The 22,162-nt window shown below is 42.0% G+C and overlaps 3 protein-coding genes across 3 annotated transcripts; 2 read left to right on the top strand and 1 right to left on the bottom strand.

Annotated features, from left to right (window-relative positions):
• Positions 1 to 338: 338 nt before the first annotated feature.
• Positions 339 to 2,808, top strand: rpl35 (ribosomal protein L35). Its single transcript, XM_085293280.1, has 4 exons — positions 339 to 483; positions 942 to 1,078; positions 1,913 to 1,994; positions 2,620 to 2,808. The coding sequence occupies exons 1-4, from the start codon at positions 481 to 483 to the stop codon at positions 2,767 to 2,769; spliced, it is 372 nt and encodes a 123-aa protein (XP_085149406.1). The 5' UTR covers positions 339 to 480; the 3' UTR covers positions 2,770 to 2,808.
• A 1,618-nt stretch (positions 2,809 to 4,426) lies between these two features.
• LOC146561866 (uncharacterized) lies at positions 4,427 to 8,659 on the top strand. The gene is given in 5 exon segments (XM_085294744.1): positions 4,427 to 4,758; positions 5,476 to 5,480; positions 6,981 to 7,109; positions 7,112 to 7,192; positions 8,463 to 8,659. Coding segments are annotated over 5 exon segments (744 nt in total).
• Positions 8,660 to 8,895: 236 nt separating this feature from the next.
• Positions 8,896 to 19,199, bottom strand: LOC146561867 (uncharacterized). The gene is made up of 5 exons (XM_085293061.1): positions 19,036 to 19,199; positions 16,355 to 16,534; positions 15,134 to 15,358; positions 11,237 to 11,378; positions 8,896 to 10,280 (listed from the first exon to the last, which is right to left on the bottom strand). The coding sequence occupies exons 2-5, from the start codon at positions 16,497 to 16,499 to the stop codon at positions 10,157 to 10,159; spliced, it is 636 nt and encodes a 211-aa protein (XP_085149187.1). The 5' UTR covers positions 16,500 to 16,534; positions 19,036 to 19,199; the 3' UTR covers positions 8,896 to 10,156.
• Between the last annotated feature and the right edge of the window lie 2,963 nt (positions 19,200 to 22,162).

A 22,162-nucleotide genomic window follows, 5' to 3' on the forward strand; every position in this document is an offset into this window, starting at 1 on the left:
GTGTGAAGTAGTTTGGCTGTTTAGTTGGGTTTGAAAAACAGCACCTGCCTACATTTGTTTCAAATTCTGCACATTTGGTTAGAAAATCAACGTTACCTGATTTTTCCCCACACTTCTGACACTACTGTGGCAATATAACTCTGATATGCAAAGATTTTGCACACGTCCCATGTCCTGAGATCAGGAAATGACAATAATACAGTTGTACTTTTTTTGTTTAGCGGCTTCATTTGGTCTGTGATTATATCAAAGTTATATAAAAGTGTCTCTTTTCATTTGTTTGTACCCGTTTTTCTTCCGGGGGGTGTTCCACTGGAAGCGATCGTACTGCGTGGGTGGGTGTGTTGTTCAGTCCTCCGCGCCACGGTGGCGCTGTTTGCACGGTGAGAAACTGAAATGACGAAGAAAAAAATCTCCGGAAACTGCTTTTTGTGAGCACGCGGTGCGTCCGGCCTTTCCGACGGAGCAGCGAAAAGGAACATGGTGGGGGACTCTCACTCTTCGACTAACTGCCAATTTTTGGTCTTTAAGAGCCGCAGAAACCCGTCTGTTTCGTGCTATATGCGTTCATAAACTTCTTGGGTACTTGTTAGTGCGTATGTTGACAGGCAGGCTGCTACCAGAATAGAATAAAATGATTTATTACGGAGCGCTCGTACCGACCAGCGCCGCTCAGCTGAGTTGCTAACCTGAAGCTAGTGGAAAAAATAGCGACAAGTATCTACTGTTGCTGGGTAGTTGAACCGAAGCATTTGGTACAAATAACGTGTCCTTGTTAATACTGGTAGCAAGTAGCTTGGATATTTCCCCTAAGTAATGCGAATGTGTAACGTACGGATGATAATGTTAGATAGTGTTGCGTTGTGCGTGTTAGCCGAACCGATGGCGTGTTAATGCCCATGCTCTCCTTACAACGTGTTTGCTTGTTTTCTGTCATTCAGGCCAAAATCAAGGCAAGAGATCTGCGGGGCAAGAAGAAGGAGGAGCTGCTGAAGCAGCTCGACGACCTAAAAAATGAGTTGTCCCAGCTGCGAGTGGCCAAGGTTACTGGTGGAGCTGCTTCCAAACTCTCCAAGATGTGAGTACTGAACATAAATCCTACTGAACCAAACCAACCCAGATGATCCTTAACCGGTCAGATAGATACTTGTAGTCAGGGATGCATGGGATGTCATTCACTTAGCATCTGATAGCACTTGAGTAAATACTTTCCCAACCACAGTTGTAATGAGAAATGTTTAGTTTTGCTGTTGTTTCGCTGGGTTAATCTAGCTAATAGGTTTGGATTCCATGGCTCACTGCTGTCACTTGAAGAAGTACAGAATAAGTATTGACCATAAAGTCAGCAAGTTCAGAGTTGGCACACACTATGAAAGAGTTGTCCTGGGGATACATTTCTTTGCTATAGGTAACCCCATCTAAAGAGAAACTTGCATGTAGTTTAACAGAAGTTTACATGGATGTTGAGTCATTTGAGTAACATGTGACTGCTCAGACTTCTAGCTCTGGCTGATTTGTTGGCCGTGTCCCTTTTAATGTGTTTAGGAAGCAATATTCTATTAAAATGTGTAATTGAAATACCTGAGAGTGAATATGAACAATGACTTAAAAGCTAAGAAGAGCAAATGAAGAAACAATATAACCAAAAATGATTGTTTAAAGACCCACGGATTTGTCTTTAAGTCTTCATTTTTGCCTTAACATTGACTTTGGTCCAGTATTTTAAAAGCGTGTTTGTATATTGATGTGTGGTTCACTCTGTTTTTGTTGCCTGACCTGAAATACATACACAACAAGACATTTGTTAGAATCATTGCAGTGTTTTTAAGTACATTAAAACAGCTAATGTGCTCTTGTCTTGGACACTTTCCTAAGTGGTTGCACGGCTGACTTTGCTGTTTATTCTTCACAGCCGTGTTGTTCGCAAGTCCATCGCCAGAGTCCTGACTGTAATCAACCAGACACAGAAGGAGAATCTGAGGAAGTTCTATAAGGTGAGCCCCTCCAGCTGTTCCCATGTTAAAACACACACATCTGCCTGCTTCAAACTCCTTCGGTTCTTGCTGATGCATCGCAGCTGATTACCAAAATTACTTGTGACTGTATTTGATATTAAGAAGTAAGAATTCTAAATAAGGCACGGCTGTGATTAGCCTGCTCTTCGTACCAGTAAGAATTACAAGTTAATTAAATGTTTTTGTTACTTCAATTTGATAAAATAAAGTTTGTTTCCACCAACATCAATTAAATTCATAACAGCCAATCGGTTGTTTGACTAAAACAAGTAATCACTGTTATTAACAACAAGATTACCAAGATTACATAAGCACAGGGTATAAAAGCTGTGATGCTTTGACATGAGCCAGAATAACATTTAGAAACTTCTCCTGTGTCACTCTTTGTTCAGTTACATGTTGTAAGGTTTTAGTCAGTGTAATCACAGTGTGATGCTCTGATGCATTAATGCATCCGGATGCAGCCATGCTGAGTTCTTGTGTTTGCAGTGAACCCTCACGCAAAACATTTTGCTCTCTAAAACATGACACATCCGTGCTTGCAGATGGATTTTTATTGTGATTTATGCTTTTTAGCTTGACTGAAACATAACCGTTTTTGCAGGGCAAGAAGTACAAGCCCCTGGATCTGAGACCCAAGAAGACCAGAGCTCTGCGCCGCCGGCTCAACAAGCACGAAGAGAGCCTGCGCACCAAGAAACAGCAGAAGAAAGACCTCCTCTACTCGGTCCGCAAATATGCCGTCAAAGCTTAGAGGCATTTTCTAGTAACAAAATAAAATCTTTGGAACGTACTGTTTGTGTTGTTTCTCCATAAACACTTAAATACATACATGAACCAGACCATGTTTCTATGTCATAGTAACGTTGCTCTTTAGTGTCTCTGTTACAGTCAGAGGGATCGTATTTTGTCTGGAGCCTCTTAAAAAAAAATAAAAGTAGGCTCTGCTCCTCATTTGAACACAGTCTCTGCTGTGGAGCTATAATCACTTTTTTCTGATCTATCCTAACTATACAGGATTTCTAAGGACTTGCATCGTGGGCTTGTTTAAATGGGGGAAAAATCTCACTTTTGAACCCAATGGGGTTTTTTTGGGTGGGGGCCTTCAAAAAGGAGATGCCTGAAGTTAATTTCAGCAGCAATTCAAAGGGACATTCTGTGTTTATCAATCTAATGACCTGTGTATAGCCAAAAACACCACTAGAGGGCAGCACAGTCAGGGCAGTAACATCCCAAATACTGAATGACTCGTGCTGTGAATTTGTGAAGTCTTTATTTCAAAGGAACTGTGGCAACTACGAACAACTTAGTCGTAGCATCTGCTTAATATCAGATCTGTCATGTCTACCAACAGCAGCTCAGTGATGGTGCTGGGTTAACTGGCACAACGCTGGAAGTCTCACTGCAGCCAATAACATGTTTTTCACAACAGGAGCTGGTACACGGTGTTTGGGGACATACATTTATACCATTAGTCAGCAAACAGTGCCTCACGATATATGAACTTAAACTATTTAAAGTTATACAACCATTTAACTTTGTGTTTTTTAGGGCAACATGATGATTTCTGCCACAAACAAACACGCACATTTAAATAGATCTGAAAAGACAATCAATTCATATCAGACTGAAGTGGTTTAGAATTAATACAAAAGGCAAAAATTGATGACATGCAGCTCCCGCACCGCCTGCTTCATGTACTTTGGGTTCTGTCTTTCATGCTGATGCGACTTTACACGTACAGCTTATCTAAACAACTATCTAACCCTTGATGGCAGTGATGTTCCCTGTTGCAAGCAGCCTCTTTCAGGAGGATAACACACCCTGCTGTACTGAAAACATTATTCGGGAAGGGTTTGAGGAACATGAAGACGAGCTCTCCATATTATCTAGATTCCATCGATCTCAGCATCTGTTGGATGTGTTTGATTGACAGATCCAAACTCTATAGAAGCTCTACCTTGTTCACAGGCTCAGTTAAATCTTATGTATATAGAACCAAATCACAGCCACAGTTGCCTCAAGGCGTTTCATACTGTAAAGAGCCTACAATATTAATAATTAGCACCTGTAATAGTACTAATTGGTGCTAATCTCCTGAAGCCAGAGCACCTTCACAGGTCCTGTAAAGTATGCGCTGTATCAGTGCTGGTCTACTGTGTACATCAAGTTAGGAAAATGGTTTTAATGTGTGATGATGGAGTTCTTCCATGAGGACGCCGGGCTTGTCTGTGTGTATTTCTGTGTATGCAGGGGCATTAATCTGAGCTTAGAGAGTCTTAGGAATGTGAGGAATGGTAATCACCTTTACTCTAATTACTTTTCTACCCTCACCATACTGTCAGCTACACTTGAGGTACCTCACAGCACATAACTCGCCCCTGTCCATTGCTGCGGCTCACACCGCCAGTATGATCCCTAACGCTGTCTTCCTCACACTATCTGTTTGTTTGGGCCTGTTTTGCCCGACTGCCTCCTCTCATGGGAGATCTGCTAAGAAGGCAGGCTGCTTCAGAGTCAACAGCTGCAAATGCATCATGGAGAATGGCAGCGGAGTTATAAACCTGAAGGCTATGGAAGATGCAGACGGCTTCCTGGGTCGTTTGAAGCCCGTGGCAGCAGGCAGTGTGGTCCCGGTGGACACAGAGGTCCTCCTGTCCTTCAGCCCCTGCCAGCATTTCTCCCTGCCGGATGACTTCACAGGAAGTGACTGCACCGATGTCGCAGCATGCCTCATTGTCAGGTAGAACAGACGCATTACTCTAACGAGCATGTAGATTTATGTCACACCAACTGTAGAGACTATTCACCTCAGCACGTCTCTCTCTGTGAATTTGAGCTGTGAACAGTTCCCACCTGACTGTTTTAACCTCTGGTAAACATTTCGATAAACTCCAGTGGTTTCCACCATTGATTAAGGCTTCCTTTGTACTCTGTGTTGGCATCCAATCCCAGGAAATGTTGAACTGTAGACACTTTGTTTCCTTCACCCTGCAGTCATTTTTGAAGGAAACGTCTTGATTTATGTAAAGGAAACACAAACACAAGGCCGTGGCTCACAGCTTATTGAGTTTTCAGAAAACATTAAACGTTAAACATCTTTCTTCCGTAGTTGTAGACCTGCTTTGTGAATGTGAGCATAGGTTTTCTCTGGAGCACTCACGGATGCCTTACACGTCTCGCACGGGATATTTTAACTGTAAGACAGCAAGTTTCCCACATTCTAGTTGTTAATGCACCACTTGACCTTTTCCAACATCAGTATCGATGTCTTTAAAGGAACGCATGCTCAAACAAAATTAGCACTGGCTGACATAAACTGGAAAAAACTGCTGTGAGGTTTCTGTTCTGGATTGCTTTAAAAATTCTCTGCAGGTTTCTCAGGTAATTTTATCCTGATTGTCCTATTTTGTAAACATGTTTGACTCTGTTGTGCTGTGTTGTGTTTTCATCCTTCCAGAGATGGTTACGCATTGAGCTGACTGGTCTAACATCAGGCTTGTCTCGTGTCTTCATGAATGTGCATGTTCAGCTATAGTAAATGTGTTTTAATAGCTGAAAGAACCTTGAAAAACTCTCCAAACGCTGCTCATCACACTCTCCTGTTCCTCACTGAGGACTGTTGTCGTAGTTCATCTGTTGTAAATGTATGTGTTCTAAATATTGGGGGAGTGTGTCCCCAGCGCTCCCGCCTGAAATCTACACCATGTCGTGACTCAAGAGGCTGTGCAGCTGCTGACTGAGATCACAGCGCTGTGTGTGTTCTTGGTGTTTGGGAGTAAAAAAGGCCCGTGGCTGAAGAACCAGCCCAGTTAAAGGAATTTACTGAGAGACGTTATAGTCTTATAGAAGTCATCTCTTTCCTTCAGTCTTACTCGGGGATGAATGTACAATATTGTGCAAAATTCTCAACCCACCCCTCGTTTCTTTATATTTTACCCCCTTTAATGGGATGTGTTTTTCTTGCCATTGAAAATATGCAGTTGTAGACTAATTGTTGCCTCTTTGGGTTTGATGTGTCAGGCGTTCTTTGGTCATTTTCTTTTTTTACTGAATTCACAAAAGTCTCCATCTGATAATTTAAACAACCTGTTTCCTCTAAATCCTCTTAAAGTGATGTTTGGTCATTTGTGATGAAGGTCAGTGGGTTTTTCCCCATAAATGTTGTCAGGTTAGACTTGAAGTCTTTCAGTCGATTGCTGTGAGTGTGTGTGTGTGTGTGTGTGTGTGTGTGTGTGTGTGTGTGTGTGTGTGTGTATCGACACTGTAGCATTATTTCAGTACAGGTAAACTGAAAAGTTGTGAAGTGCAGTAGTTCAAAGTACTAACAATGAGAGGTGAAAGTAGTTCTTTACCTTACTCACTAACATGTGATATGACAAGCAGTTAAAGTTAGTACCTAAAACTGGTCAGATCTTTGCAAACACTAATAAAGAATGAAAGCCACTGTGAAATCTCCATCCATCTTCTTCCTCCTATGCAGAGCAGGGTCGCAGAGAAGCCCAGACCTCCCTCTCCCCACACACCTCCTCCGGCTTGTCGGGGAACACCACGGTGTTCCCGGCCAGTCGAGAAATATCATCTCTGCAGCGCTACCACTACATTGGACACTGATGTGTCACTCCATACACATCAGTTGTCCAACTGAGTGGACATGTAGTAAACTCTTTGAAAAGTACATGTTTAAAAAAATGAAGTTTTAAAATCATAATTCATACACGACACGTTTAAACTCCTCCAACTGAAAAAAAAAACACCAGCAAAGAGGTGTGAGGATGCTTAGAATTTGAAACTGTGATCCTGAAAACATTCACCGCTACAGGGTTTATTTTGTATTTTATTAAATATGCTTTTAAAACAGAGAATTTGAGATTATTTTATCACTAGAAGAAAAGAAGTTTTCTGCTTTACAAATGTGGCAGTTGGCTCAATCCCTCTGCTGTTCGTCTTCTTCTCCTGTCTCAGCTCACAACAAGCTCCCAATGACAGTCGTGCATTACCACTGTAATCCAAATCAGTCCACGTCTGTCAACCAAGAGCAGAGCCTGAGCAGCAGGGAGCCCCTGCAGATCTGGGTGGAGAGCCTCTGTGCTTGTCCTGTGCCGTGGGAGACCTGGGTGTAGGCACCATCTTCCTCATCATCCTCTCCTTCAGTGCAGCTGCATACTTCCTCCTTGGTAATGGTTTGAGTCCAATAAGTAATCCAAACCTAACAACTTATAAAATGTTGTTCCATTTTATCATCATGTTCACTCCTCAGCAGGAGCATGAAAGTGTTGCTTGGATTCCAAACAACATCATTTAGTGATGATGTTTATTGTAGATCAGATGTCACAAAGTCCACGACTGTTCAAGATGAAAGTGATACAAAGCAAATAGTGAGACTGTATACAAGTAACAGAGTCCAAACATCAGGTCGTGCTCGTTTAATTTTCATTTAATGTGCAAAGTTTTGTTTAAAAAAAGTTTATAGTTTCTTCCCATCTTCTGTCGGCGAGAGGGGAATGTAGATGCTCATATAAACAAGTTTCCAGTAATGGCATCAGTTGATGGACTGGTCATGCAACACAGAGTACCTGTATAAAAAAGCCCAAAGCCGACTGTACTTCCTCAGGAGGCTGAGGTCTTTTAACATCTGCAGGAAGCTCCTGAGGATGTTTTACCAGTCGGTGGTTGCTGGAGTACTTTTCTATGCTGTGGTGTGCTGGGGGAGCAGCACAGCAAAGAAGGACTCATCCAGGCTGGAGAAACTGATCAGGAGGGCTAGCTCTGTGGTCGGCATGAAGCTGGACACTCTGGTGACAGTGGCAGAGAAAAGGACATTAAAGAAACTGATGGACATTATGAACAATGCTGGGCATCCTCTGCACACGGCCATAAACAACCAGAAGAGTCTGTTCAGTGACAGGTTGCTTCTCCCAAAGACAAGAACTAACAGACTTAAAAACTCCTTTGTCCCACACGCCATCAGACTGTTTAACTCCTCTCTGGAGGGGAGAGGGAGGGGAGACAGGAGGACAAAGGAGGGGGGAACAACTAAGCTGTAGTGCCTCTTCACCTCACTGTGCAATACCTTTTGTGCAATACTTTTGTAAATAGTCAACAGTGCAATAGACTCAATACTTGAAATGTGCAATTCACTTGTATTTTTATTTTTTATTCCTATTTATTCTATTTATCCCCTTCGTATATTTTATTTATATTGTCTCTGTATTTATATATATGTGTGTGTGTATAACTCTGTAACTTTGGTCGTTGCTGTGCTTTTTGGAAATCGAATTTCCCAGAGGAACCCACCCGAGGGATTAATAAAGTTCTATCTTATCTTATCTTATGTAGAAGTAATCCCTGTGAGCCCAAAGCTCAGGCTCTCGTCTGCTCTAAATCCTTGTTTCTGCTTGTGTGTCAGTGAGCGTCGCTCCCAGCTGTTCTTCTTCCTGCTGACAGGCTCCTGTGCACTGAGACCCTTTCGCAGCAGCAGTGGTGCCCAGATCTCTCCAGAGCACAGCGTGTGGTGCATGATCTGCTACCTGTTTGCCGACAGGAGGCCAGCAAGAAGACGCGACACAGATGCGACAGATTGCACGCAGGACGCCGAACACTGCAGCTCGCCTCGGCCTGGCTCTATTCTACAGTGTGCTTAAAGCACAATGAGAAGAATCACACACCTCTTACAGAACAAGTCAGACCCTACAGCTGATTTGTTGAATGCTTAATAAAAGACACTTTAACACTAACAACCAGCAGTGACGATAGCAATAACATACTGTCACCTTAAAAGGAGAACTTTAACTTGAGCCAAGAAGTTTTTCTTTGTACAATTAACAAATCAAAGGAAAAAGAAATGTAACTCCAGCTCATTCATTTTCCACTGCTGCTGGAATAATTGGGACTTTAAACTGAGAATATTCAGTCAATCAAGAGCTTTGATGTGAAAATGCATGTTTGGGTTGCCTTTTTTATTGAGCCACGAGATGGCAGTAATTTACAGGATGGATGCAAACAGTCATGAGAGAAACTTGGCAGACGCTGTTTTAGCTGTAATGAAAGAAAGGACTGACGGTACGTGAGTAATGAATGATCGAACACTGCTCATCCTGCTTGTCCTGACAGAAGGCTGCTGCTTTAGAGAGGAGAGTGACTGAAAAACAGGCTTTTTCATTGTTTTCTGACACATCACTGAGTCCCTATTGACTCTCATGTTAAAAGACTAAAGTACAGCAATAACCTGTAACTTGGCCACTTGGGTTTATAAAGCCTTAAAGTTAGAACAGTGACTACAATAACCACCAGGTGCACCAACAGCAGCAGCTGTAGCTGATAGCGGACTGCCTGTCAGCAGACAACCATGGACTGTGTACTTTGGATCATTTGTTTCCAGAAGGACCGCTGACGCAGAAAAATCACACATAGTTATTATAAATACAAGTAAAACAAATGAGTTCTTTGTTTTATATACTAAGAAACAAACGTCTTTAACGAGACAAAATAATACACAAATTCTTCTTTCTATTCATTGATGGCTTCTCAGTTATTACAACACAAAACACATAATCAGGTAAACTGAATAATCATGAATCCTAAATCAGTCCAACATCCGTGTGGATGGAAGAAAAGCTGAATGTGGAGCATAACAAAATAAAATGTACAAAGTCATTGACAAACCTATGTAGCTGTAGTTACAGGTGAACACACCTGAGTAACACGGCCTTCAAACGGACTGTTTGCAGTCTGGAAGTGCTTGATCAGCTCGTCACAGGACTTCAGTGAACTCTGTGGTTTCTATCGCTCTAATAAACTCTTTGGTTGTTTGTTAGCCGTGTCCTGTTCTCTTCATCCTCACGTTTTTCTAGTTTGTCGCTACAGCTGTCATTTGTCCAGGTTTTATTTTGAAACAACACTCCTGCTCCACTAACAGTATATGTTGGCATGTCAGTTGTCCACAGAGATCTCATTAGTTTGACATTTTCTCAGGTGTCCCTGCAGTGCATAAACACCGTCGTCCCTCAGAGGTCACCCAGCTCTCTGAGCAGAGCGTTGATATATATCTGAGGAGAAACGACACCACCTCATTAGGTGTGTTTGTGTGCGCTGGTCATGTGGTGATTCTTTTGGGGTTAAACTGACTCAGAAGGTTGTGATCAGCTGGTGATGTGCTGTGGACTGCTGAGTCCTGGATTAGGCTCGTCTTCACTGGTGTGTGACACGTGTGAGATGGTTAGTTTGACCTCACGTTCTTCACCGCTGGTCTCCTCTGATAAATTCCTGCAAGGAAACACAATGAATATGTCCCAGTTTGAACCAGTATGATAAGTGTGCGTGGTACATAGTGTATAGTATATGTTTTTGTGCGTATGCAGGAGTACCTTAGCTGTTCCTACGAGATGTTTTCGACTATTTTTAAAAGCTAACTAATGTTTTGTTTTCTAGTTTGTCACTGATCTTCACCACATCGGGAATAAAACGTCTCTAGCTAGGATGTAATGGTACAATAATTCCATCGTTCCTTTCAGAAGTTTTTGTTTTTTACTGATAATCCTTTGAGAAATGTAATAAAAACACTCACAGCAGCAGGGGGCAGCATGTTACCAGCGACTGGGTTGAGATATTCTGTCCTCAAGAACAAGAATATAAATAAGAAGAAACTGAAATAAATAAGAAGATGTTCTTAATGGTTAAATTCTGCGTACACCCTCTTGTGATACAGTTACATGTTATATAAGCACAGCTCTGTCGTGGTCCAATATCAGCTCCTATCTCCTGAACACACTGATGGGAATAATATGCAGTCATTCTGCTTACACCCGGCTGTGTGGGATTACTGCTCTTGGCTCTGAGAAACAAGACAATGTTGTACATGCTTGATGAACACCCAGTTCCAGTGAATCCCAGGGTCTCCCCCTGTCACTGCACTGGTATTTTACAGAGTTTCTTTTTATAAAACATCCTGTAACTTTATCCTTTTTCCTTCTTTGTTGCATGGAATAATGCCATGGATATAACAAATCCCATTTAGGCCCAGCGGACATGACTTTCCATGCACTGCAGTTGCTCTAATTGCTTGGGAAAATAGTTTTTGTCTCCCCACCCTCGTGCTGACATCACTTCTGAGACCTGTTTGGGAAAGGAGGGTGAAAACTACAAATGTTTATCCCAAACAAAGCTGAAAGTGATGCAGATTCATCGTTTCCTATGACTTAGAACAGCCTCTGTGCTCATACCTCATCTCCCGTCCGTCTGTGTCCTGCTTCTCATCTTCACACAGTGATGACGGCAGATATAGATGGAGCTCTGAAACCTTTGTGGAAGCAGGATGTGTGTGTCGAGCCGGCCTCTCGCTGTCGCAGGGGGTTCTCGAGGTCTCTGTGCAGAGTATGTGTTTCAAAGAGTTTATCACTCTAAGACACGCAGCTTTGAACTTAGACACATCTACACTGCAGATGTCATTTACCGCTTGATCTGGGTGATAGATTGGGCATGACTACATCTGAACAACTGTGTCTGCTTATCACTAGAGGATATCCAAAAGGCAATTACCCAAACTGCAGCAAAAACATCCATTAATCCAAATACAGCAAAGCCAATAGAAAAATAGAGAAAGAATGCAAAACAGAGACTTTCATGTCAGTTGACAATGAAATGAGATTATTTGCTAAAGTCACCACAAACATCTGTTTCTCTCCAAAGCCAGAAGAAGAATTCATATACGCATGTTGTCTGGATATGATTATAGAGATTTACAGGCAGATGGAAGCTGTTGTGTTTGTGTGCATGTGTGTTGATCAAAAGCTCTTTTAAGTGGTTAGCAGTGTGAAAAAACAGCAGCTTTAGCCATCATTGCTAAACGTACACATGAATACCAGATAGTTCTCAATAATAAAGACGATATTGTGTTTGTTTGATCAAATCCCCAAATCACATCTGGTTTATTTTCATCAATCAAACTGTAGAATTTCTCAAAGCTGAACATCAAAGACGTTTCTTAAATACCTATACATGAATCTGAATGACATCTACGTCTTACTTCAAAGAGCATTTACTGGGGTCAGGGTTGAGTTTGCTTAAAAATCATAGTTTTAAAACCATGAGGTTACATTTCAAAGGATTCATTTTGACATTTTCGTTTAAGAACTTTTATAATTGATTAAGATAAGATAAGATAAGATAACCTTTATTAGTCCCACACGTGGGAAATTTGTTTTGTCACAGCAGGAAGTGGACAGTGCAAAAGTTATGACGCAAAAATTAGAATACAATAAGAATAAATACAGTACACAGCTGTACAGAATAGAATAAAATAATATACTATATACAGTAGAATAAAATAGAATAAATATACAATAAGATAAAAATAGAATACGAATGCTATATACAACTGAGTAAAAATACAACGATGCCAGAAAAGATTATTGCACTTAGTGTTTTTGCACATGTATGGATGTGTGTGCTTGATCAGTTAAAGTCTTTATTATGGAGTCTGACAGCAGTGGGGAGGAAAGACCTGCGAAATCTCTCCGTCCCACACCGTGGGTGCCGCAGTCTCCCACTGAAGGAGCTGCTCAGTGCTGTCACAGTCTGCTGCATGGGGTGGGAGATGTTGTCCATCAGGGATGACAGCTTAGCCGCCGTTCTCCTGTCACTCACCACCTCCACTGGGTCCAGAGGGCATCCTAGAACAGAGCTGGCCCTTCGGATCACCCTGTTCAGTCTCTTCCTGTCCCCAGCAGAGATGCTGCCGCCCCAGCAGACCACACCATAAAAGATAGCAGAAGCCACCACAGAGTCATAGAAGGTCTTCAGGAGTGGGCCCTCCACTCCAAACGACCTGAGTCTCCGCAGCAGGTACAGCCTGCTCTGCCCTTTCCTGTAGAGGGCGTCTGAGTTATGAGTCCAGTCCAGTCTATTGTTCAGATGAACACCAAGGTACCTGTAGCTGTCCACAGCCTCAATGTCCATACCCTGGATGTTCAGTGGTTGCAGTGGAGAATGCTTGTGCCTGCGGAAGTCTACCACCAGCTCCTTGGTTTTACTGGCGTTGATCTGGAGGTAGTTCAGCTGGCACCAGTCCACAAAGTCTTGAGTCAGTCCTCTGTACTCCTTGTCGTCCCCATCAGTGATGAGGCCGACTATTGCAGAGTCATCAGAGAACTTCTGCAGGAAGCACTGGGTGGAATTGTGGGAGAAGTCTGCAGTGTAGATGGTGAAGAGGAACGGAGCCAGAACCGTTCCCTGTGGGGCCCCCGTACTGCAGACGACCCTGTCCGACACACAGCCCTCAGTCCTCACATACTGTGGTCGGTCGGTGAGGTAGTCCAGGATCCAGGTAGTGAGGTGATGCTCCACTCCAGAGTTCTCCAGCTTGTCCTTTAGAACCGAGGGAAGAATGGTGTTGAAGGCACTGGAGAAATCAAAGAACATGATTCTCACAGTGCTTCCAGCGGTCTCCAGGTGAGCGAGGGAACGATGTAGGAGGTGAATGACGGCATCATCCGCGCCAATGCCAGGCTGGTAGGCAAACTGAAGTGGGTCCAGTGATGAGCTTATTAGGCGCCGAAGCTGAGCCAGGACCAACCGCTCCAGGGTCTTCTTCAGGTGGGATGTCAGAGCCACCGGCCTGTAGCTGTTGAGGTCCTTGGGGCGTGAAGTCTTTGGCACTGGTACAACACAGGAGGTTTTCCAGAGCTGTGGGACTCTTCCCAGCCTCAGGCTCAGGTTGAAGAGGTGCTCCATCACCCCACACAGTTGGTCCGCGCAGCACCTGACGACCCTCGAGCTGATGCCATCTGGACCCGCTGCCTTCTTGCCATTAATCCTCCTCAGTTCCCTCCTAACCTGGGTGGTTGAGAGAGACAGGCTGGAGCCTTGTGTTGAGTGTGTATTGGATGCTGTTGTTGGGGGTGGGGAGGAGTGAGCAGGGTGAATAGAGGATCCAAATGGTAACATTGTTATGAACAGAGGGACGTTAACTGAAGCCTAAGCCTGTGGGATGGATGAATTTGAAGAGGCTGTGATTCTGTCTTGATTGGTATCAATAAGACAGAATCAGTCTGCTGTTAATGTGGGACTGAATGGGCTCAAGCTGTGAATGAGATGTTTCTAATAATGTTTTTAATGATATGGAAAAAAACTGTAAACATATCTTATTTTTATTTCTGCAAACACAGAACTACTTAAATTCAGTTCAGCATAAGTTGAAACAGAACTTTTTAGCATCAATAGCGAGGCAGTTGATGCAGGACAGCGATCGCCTTCTGACTGTGGTGGTCACTGCACTGAAATACTGAATATGAACACTTGAATGTATCACACATTTTTCCTGGTTGCAATCCTATTTGTACTTTAGTGTGACTGAACTATAGGACTGCGCTTTGTAATATGTCACATGACCAAATGATACAAACTCCCCTAGAACTTAATGGGATTTTAATGTGTTTTGTTTGAAACAACAGTGAAATCATAGAAAGAAGAAATAACTGTAATATAAGTCATTTTAAATAGTGTGATGTTAAGCTGTGCATGCATGTCTGCATTTAAAAGGAAAGTACACACAAATAAGACTGCAAGTCATTTCAAGCAGTGTGTAACTTCCAAGCAATTCAGTGGAAAAACAACATTTTCCCATCTTTATATTCACTGTGCTTTTAGTGCCAATGACTATGTTGTACATGTGGCTTAACCTTGGCTTTCTCTATTTGGATTATGCATTGTATTGGTTTGCATCACAGATGTTTAATTAGTCAGTTGTCCTTTTGTACTAAAAACATAAGAACTGATTCCACTTTTCATATTAGAAAAATAAATAAACAGCAGCAAATACTGCAGGACATAGGCCCATGTTATCTTATAATGATGGAGCCAAGGCAAAATGAAAGAAATAATAACTTTTCAAAAAATATTTATATTCAAACCAAAGTGTAAGTGAGAATAAATAGAGTTGTGTGGAGCATTTTTCATCGTTTTGGCCTGTTAAACAAACATATTTGTGGATCTAGTGTAGAGTAATCACTAGAATTAAACAAATGTAACATGTAATGAAGGCTGTGTGCCTGCTGTGGAGTGAAAACTGAAAACACATTGTGAACGTCATTAGCACTGGACGTGCTTTTGGATTCACTCACCTGTTCTTTCATCGACTGGATCTTTGCTTTGGCCCACAGTGGGAGCTCCACTTTGTGAGGTCGTCTCAGGTCTGCTCCCAGTTTTGGACCTTGATGCTGGTTTTGCTCTGCTTTCCAGCCTCAGCCTGATGCTGCTGAGCAGTTTCTCATCTCCTCCCCCTCTGCTCTGTGGGATCACCCTTCCACTGCTGGGCCTCTGCAGGAGGGGGCAGCAGTACCCCTGCACTGTCACAGAAAATTGGAAAATTAATCTTCATCATATTATATACAATATTTAGCAAAACAAATGGGAATAACTCCATACATCACAAAACAAGACAGGTTTTATTCTCCTGACATTTACACTTGTCTTTTCCTTTGGGTTATGGTTAGTTATCAATGTGCCACTGCCAAAGAACCTTTATAGGTATGTTAAGGAAAAGGGAGACCCTGGAGATGGCGGCATCATATTCCACATTGAGATAAATATCTTGTGAGTGCCTTCTTAAGTGGAAGCTCAAACTTTTATAAAGTAAACTAACGTGAAAAGAAAGAAAACTTTACTGTTAATCACAACTGAAGGTGTGCTGTGGTATCAGGCAGCAACAATGTTGCCAGTTCAGTCTTGGATCACATTTGTTCCTTGAAGTCAAATAAAACACTGTGATAAAACATTACAACATGTGACGTATGGAAAACCATTTCACAGGAATATTTATCTTTCCACTGGAACTGGTCTGTGAAACACTGACTGCAATCACAGCATGTTGTCAAGACTGGACCAAGGTCCTGCACCATGAGTAAAATAAAATAAAAACAAAAAAAACAATATAAATAATTTACAAAGAAAAGGGAATAAAAATAAAAATTGAGTAAAAATATAGTAACTAATATAATATATAAATGATAGTCAATAATAACAAAATAATAGAAGTGAAAGATAAGCACTGCAGAAAACGACACGTTACGTTAAAGCTAGTCTGAAGCTGAACAACCTCATGAAAAGAAGTATGTTTTCAGTTGGGAACTGAAGACTGATAGTGAGGTAGAGGAGCTAATCTGAAGAGGGAGAAGCTTCCAGAGTTTTGGGGCTGTGACTGAGAATGTACAAGCCAAGCAGGAATTTATAATTACTGGAAGGTACTGAGAAATAAAGTTAGCAGCATGGGACGCAGAACTGCTAGATACCAGGGAGTGAGGCCATGTGAGCACTCACAATATTTTAAAACTGATACTACACACCTTGGAGGCCCAAACGCTCAGAGTCTCTGGACGAAAGCCACGTGCCAGTAGACGTCCTCAGTCTTGGTGGAAGGAGGTGGAGTCCTGTACCCGCTTGAAAGGATTTGGACTGAACGTTCCTTCTTTGCTCACTGTGGTCATTCATGCTTTCACCTCTATCACAGTGCTGCTGTCATTCATCTGTCAGCAAACATGCAAAGACAGACAGGACACAGGCAGTGAGCATCAAATGTACTTTCACTAGGTTTGTTTTTGAACGCTATTACACTAAGCACTTTTATGGGCCTTGCAATTCTCATGAAATTAAGGAGTTACATGAAAAAAATACTTCTAAGAATCTGAACTTAGTAGGAGCTGAAACATATGTATATATCTCTATATAATATATAGAGATATATATATAAAAAATCTGCATTCTCAGAGTAAAACCATGGTTTACATGTTACAACATAATGTGTCAACCACATGGCCTGAATATTTCTTACTCTGCATACAGGAAGTCTGTAGGCGGTGCACAGGGCCTGGGACATCTGTACCACATTAATTACATTTTTTTAATTATTCATCTAAAGTCTCAGCGATGCAAAAAGTCATAAATAATAAAAAACCCCATTTTATTTTGGTTTCCTGTGCACGCTAAACAACTCGTTTTTGTGTTTGCTTCTTCATTTGGTGGTGAGTACTAGTATAAAATCGAGACTGCAACATTACTGCTGCATCTGCACATTATTTTCAAATAAACTTAATCTTTTGGTAACAAAGCATTTGTGTAAAATTCCCACAAAACTGTACAAATTTCCAAAATCAGCCAAGATGACATGTTGATATATGAAATTCAACAGTCTGTGAACCAAAATATGAAATGTATTATAACACATGACTGACAACACAACAGCAAATTCAGCAGTTTTTATGCTCACTAAAGGATCTAAATGGAAAATACGAATAGATACTGATTTATTTTCTAATGGCTGATTATCAGTTTAGTTACTCTTATGCTTCTTTTAAAGAATGCAAAGCCTTTTACTCCTTCACTAATTCACAGTGTTGCTTTTTGTCATGATATCCATTTGCTTGCATATGGATATATGCGCCTGGTATGTTTTCTTAGACTGAAGAAAGAATTAAAATTAAAACCTTTAGCTAGCGTGGTAGTTAATCAGAGGTCTGTTCTCCTAGAGTCAACCTACATCCATTCAAACCTCCTGACTGAGAGGAGCGAAAACAAAAATACACTCAGGAGTGTGCATCACCTCAGGGTCAACCCACAACCTCTGGGATAAAAATAATTCTAAACAGGGAGGGCTGGATGGATGTATCTGTCTTTGTTTGGCTGTTTGTTGGATGCCGCCTCCACCACGATGCCGCCCTGGGCAACTGCCCATGTCGCCCGTATCAGAAACAGCTACTGGCTCTGGCCATTGTGGTTCTCTGTGTTATTGCACGGTCTTTACCTTCCAATATAAACCACCTTTAGGCAACAGTTGTGATTTGGCACTGCATAAATCACAATGAATTGAACTGAATTAAACTGAGTCTTTAAATCACATTTGGACTGTTCTTGTAATTTAAAATCCAATGTGCTCTTTAGTTCATTTTGTGCATGTTTGTTTGTTTCAGATCAGCTTGCCACACTTAATGCCTGATGTCAAAGCAATGGACAAGGCAAGTGAAAGACCGTGCAGGGATGGTGGAGTGGGTGAAAACAAGCGTTAGGGATGATTTGTGGCAGCAAAAGCAGCAGAAGTGAAAGAAAAAGGAATGAAAGTAAGCTTTACAAGGCTGCAGTGACAGGAGAGAGCTGGAGGCTGCAGATTTAAAGATGTCAAGGTCAAGTTAGAGAGGTAAGGTTGAGATGGTTTGGACATGTGCAGAAGAGGGATGGAGGATAAAGTAGACAATACTCCATATACATGTTGAATATGGAGCAGCTAGGCAGGAGGAAAAGAGGAAGACCTCAGCAAAGGTTCATAAATGAAGGAGGACATTCAGAGAGTTGGTGTGACAGAGGAGGATGCCAGGCTTAGATGGAAGAAGCCGAGACGAAGACATAAACCTTCAGTACTTTCTGTCCTCTTTGTCATGTTGTTCAGTGTGTAACCCTTCTGTTCCTGTATCTAACTCAGTATGGTCCTAAGAGAAATAAAATATTACTAATCACAACCACATGTAACAGTTGGGTGCCCCTCCCTCACCCTAGGTCATGCAGACGGCCTCTTCCTGTACTCCCTCCCCACTTTTCCCAGGTGCTTGCTAATAGCAGATGATCTCTTTAATAATGTGGGGTCTTTATCTCGCAAAATAAAGAATCTTGAAAAGACTGCTGCTGTGAACTGACACTATCTAGATAACGCTGCGTTTTGTGGCCAGCAGCAGACTGATTAGAGAATAACCATTTGTATAGTATAAGAAGACCTGACAGACGTTTGTTTCTAACCTGGGACAATCCTGGCCAGCTGTTCACGCAGGTTTTACAAGCCTGCTTCAACAGCCTCATGGATTTTAAAATAAAACAGACGGCATGCACCTCTGGAACGGATTTGGCCCTTTGGTTTCAGTCACTTGGACTTGCGGGGTTATCTACAGCGTTTTAACAAGAAGCATGTGTGTGTGGTTAGAGTTACAGTTCATTAGACTGTCTTTCAGCAACTTTCTAACTATGATAAAAGTTCTGCTCTTACCTGCTCTAGTTCAAGTCTTTCAGCACGTCTCCCTGAGGAACCACATAGTGCAGTGTTGAATGAAATCCCATTTTGTAATGTTCCTCTGAGTATGGATCCACACCCAAACGCTGATTTTAGGAGCAGGCGTGTTACTGTAGTCCTACTCCACTGTTGCTAAGGAGCCGAGCGCTGCTCTCTGGGTCTGTTTGTGGTTGGTAGGGGTGCTGGAGAGGTGGGGTGACGTGTTTTTCTTCTGTCATAGTTACAAGCCTTGGTTTGTATGTTACAATGGCATTATAGTCGATATGACTGCTTTCTGGTTACCATGTTGAAGGTCTTAAGCTGAACAATGGGCTGAAAACAGCTGATGGAGTTTATATGATCACGCGCAGCATGTTCATGATTTGACCCTGTGGTGTTTTTCCTCCTTTCCACTGGGTTAATTGGTGGGAACAGTGCTGCTGGAACATTGAGAGGCCTGTTCGTCCTGCGCCAACAGAGCTGTGGCTCAAGCTGTTAAAGCGTGAAAATAAAATCCAAACCAAGTGTTGTAAACTATCCCAAAGTACAAGGGTTTATGGGTAACATAGACATAACAAAAATCTGAAATGATGCTCATTATTATCTGATGTGAACACCTTGAATCAGGACTGTCTGAAATCGCTGCAGGATACCAACATTATTCCACGTTAGAGCTTGTAACGACACATTTACAAATTAAATGAACCTTTTGTGCTTCTCCTTATTTTCTGGAGTAAACTCTTACATATATACTCTTACATACATACTGTTGTGAATATTCATATTGTGGCGTGTTGGGGGAGCAGCTAGCTCTCTCCCATCATGCCTTGGGACACGTGCTGCTGTTTAGATGTTCTTGGTTTATTGTTTATGATTACGTTACTTTTAATTATTTTTAATTATTAACTATTACTGTGCATAATTATTAGGCAACTTAACAAAAAACAAATATATACCCATTTCAATGATTTATTTTTACCAGTGAAACCAATATAACATCTCCACATTCACAAATAAACATTTCTGACATTCAAAAACAAAACAAAAACAAATCAGCGACCAATATAGCCACCTTTCTTTGCAAGGACACTCAAAAGCCTGCCATCCATGGATTCTGTCAGTGTTTTGATCTGTTCACCATCAACATTGCGTGCAGCAGCAACCACAGCCTCCCAGACACTGTTCAGAGAGGTGTACTGTTTTCCCTCCTTGTAAATCTCACATTTGATGATGGACCACAGGTTCTCAATGGGGTTCAGATCAGGTGAACAAGGAGGCCATGTCATTAGTTTTTCTTCTTTTATACCCTTTCTTGCCAGCCACGCTGTGGAGTACTTGGACGCGTGTGATGGAGCATTGTCCTGCATGAAAATCATGTTTTTCTTGAAGGATGCAGACTTCTTCCTGTACCACTGCTTGAAGAAGGTGTCTTCCAGAAACTGGCAGTAGGACTGGGAGTTGAGCTTGACTCCATCCTCAACCCGAAAAGGCCCCACAAGCTCATCTTTGATGATACCAGCCCAAACCAGTACTCCACCTCCACCTTGCTGGCGTCTGAGTGGGACTGGAGCTCTCTGCCCTTTACCAATCCAGCCACGGGCCCATCCATCTGGCCCATCAAGACTCACTCTCATTTCATCAGTCCATAAAACCTTAGAAAAACCAGTCTTGAGATATTTCTTGGCCCAGTCTTGACGTTTCAGCTTGTGTGTCTTGTTCAGTGGTGGTCGTCTTTCAGCCTTTCTTACCTTGGCCATGTCTCTGAGTATTGCACACCTTGTGCTTTTGGGCACTCCAGTGGTGTTGCAGCTCTGAAATATGGCCAAACTGGTGGCAAGTGGCATCTTGGCAGCTGCACGCTTGACTTTTCTCAGTTCAAGGGCAGTTATTTTGCGCCTTGGTTTTTCCACACGCTTCTTGCGACCCTGTTGACTATTTTGAATGAAACGCTTGATTGTTCGATGATCACGCTTCAGAAGCTTTGCAATTTTGAGACTGCTGCATCCCTCTGCAAGATATCTCACTATTTTTGACTTTTCTGAGCCTGTCAAGTCCTTCTTTTGACCCATTTTGTCACGGTCTGGCTGGGGCAGACCGTATGTGTTGCAGAGGAGGACTCAAACGCAGACCAAAACGTGGTGTGGATTAACAAAACAAGCCGTTTATTGAGGTTAGCAACGAGGGTACAAAATAATAGGGCATCGGTGAAAACTAAACAATAACCTAAACTGGGTGAACTAATAACAAAACATGAAAAACCTTAACCATAGTGAACTGACATGGGTACCTGGAGATGAGACATGGATGAGCAGACGACCTGACAATGGCATGCACAAAACAAAGGGCTTAAATACATACATGAGGTGATCAGGGGAGGTGGAGACACATGGGGGAAACAGCTGACAGACATAAACCTAATGACAGGACCAGGAGAGGAAAGCTAAATACAATAAACAAAGAACACATGACATTGTCAGAATAAAACAGGAAATACTAAAACTAAAACATGACAACACAACTTAACAGACCTAATATGTGATGAATAAATACAAAACCCCAAAACATAGAAAACCCAGGAACAATAACTGCCTAAACTAAAGGCAGATAGGAAATAACACAAACTAAATCACATAACAAAATGAGACAAATACAAACATGAACTCAGAGCGCTGGGTCAGAGACCCAGCCTGTGACACATTTTGCCAAAGGAAAGGACGTTGCCTAATAATTATGCACACCTGATATAGGGTGTTGATGTCATTAGACCACACCCCTTCTCATTACAGAGATGCACATCACCTAATATGCTTAATTGGTAGTAGGCTTTCGAGCCTATACAGCTTGGAGTAAGACAACATGCATGAAGAGGATGATGTGGACAAAATACTCATTTGCCTAATAATTCTGCACTCCCTGTAAAGTAAACGTAGGCAGAGAGACACATATATCCTCCAGTATGTGGTTATGGTTGTTTTGGGAGTGTCTACTTTTCTCTGTAGTTTAGAACTTATATTTTAGTTTTACTTGAAGTATTTTTTTGTCTGTGAGCTGTTTTTACTGCAGCAAAAAGGTAAAACAGCAGTTGGAGATTAATGGACGACCAAAATTACTGTGATCATGCGAA

The sequence above is a fragment of the Mchenga conophoros genome, linkage group LG12 (assembly GCF_057382185.1).
Source record: "Mchenga conophoros isolate Kocher_MC1m ecotype Shallow Benthic linkage group LG12, M_conophoros_male_GT1.1, whole genome shotgun sequence".
NCBI classification, from domain to species: Eukaryota; Metazoa; Chordata; class Actinopteri; order Cichliformes; family Cichlidae; genus Mchenga; species Mchenga conophoros.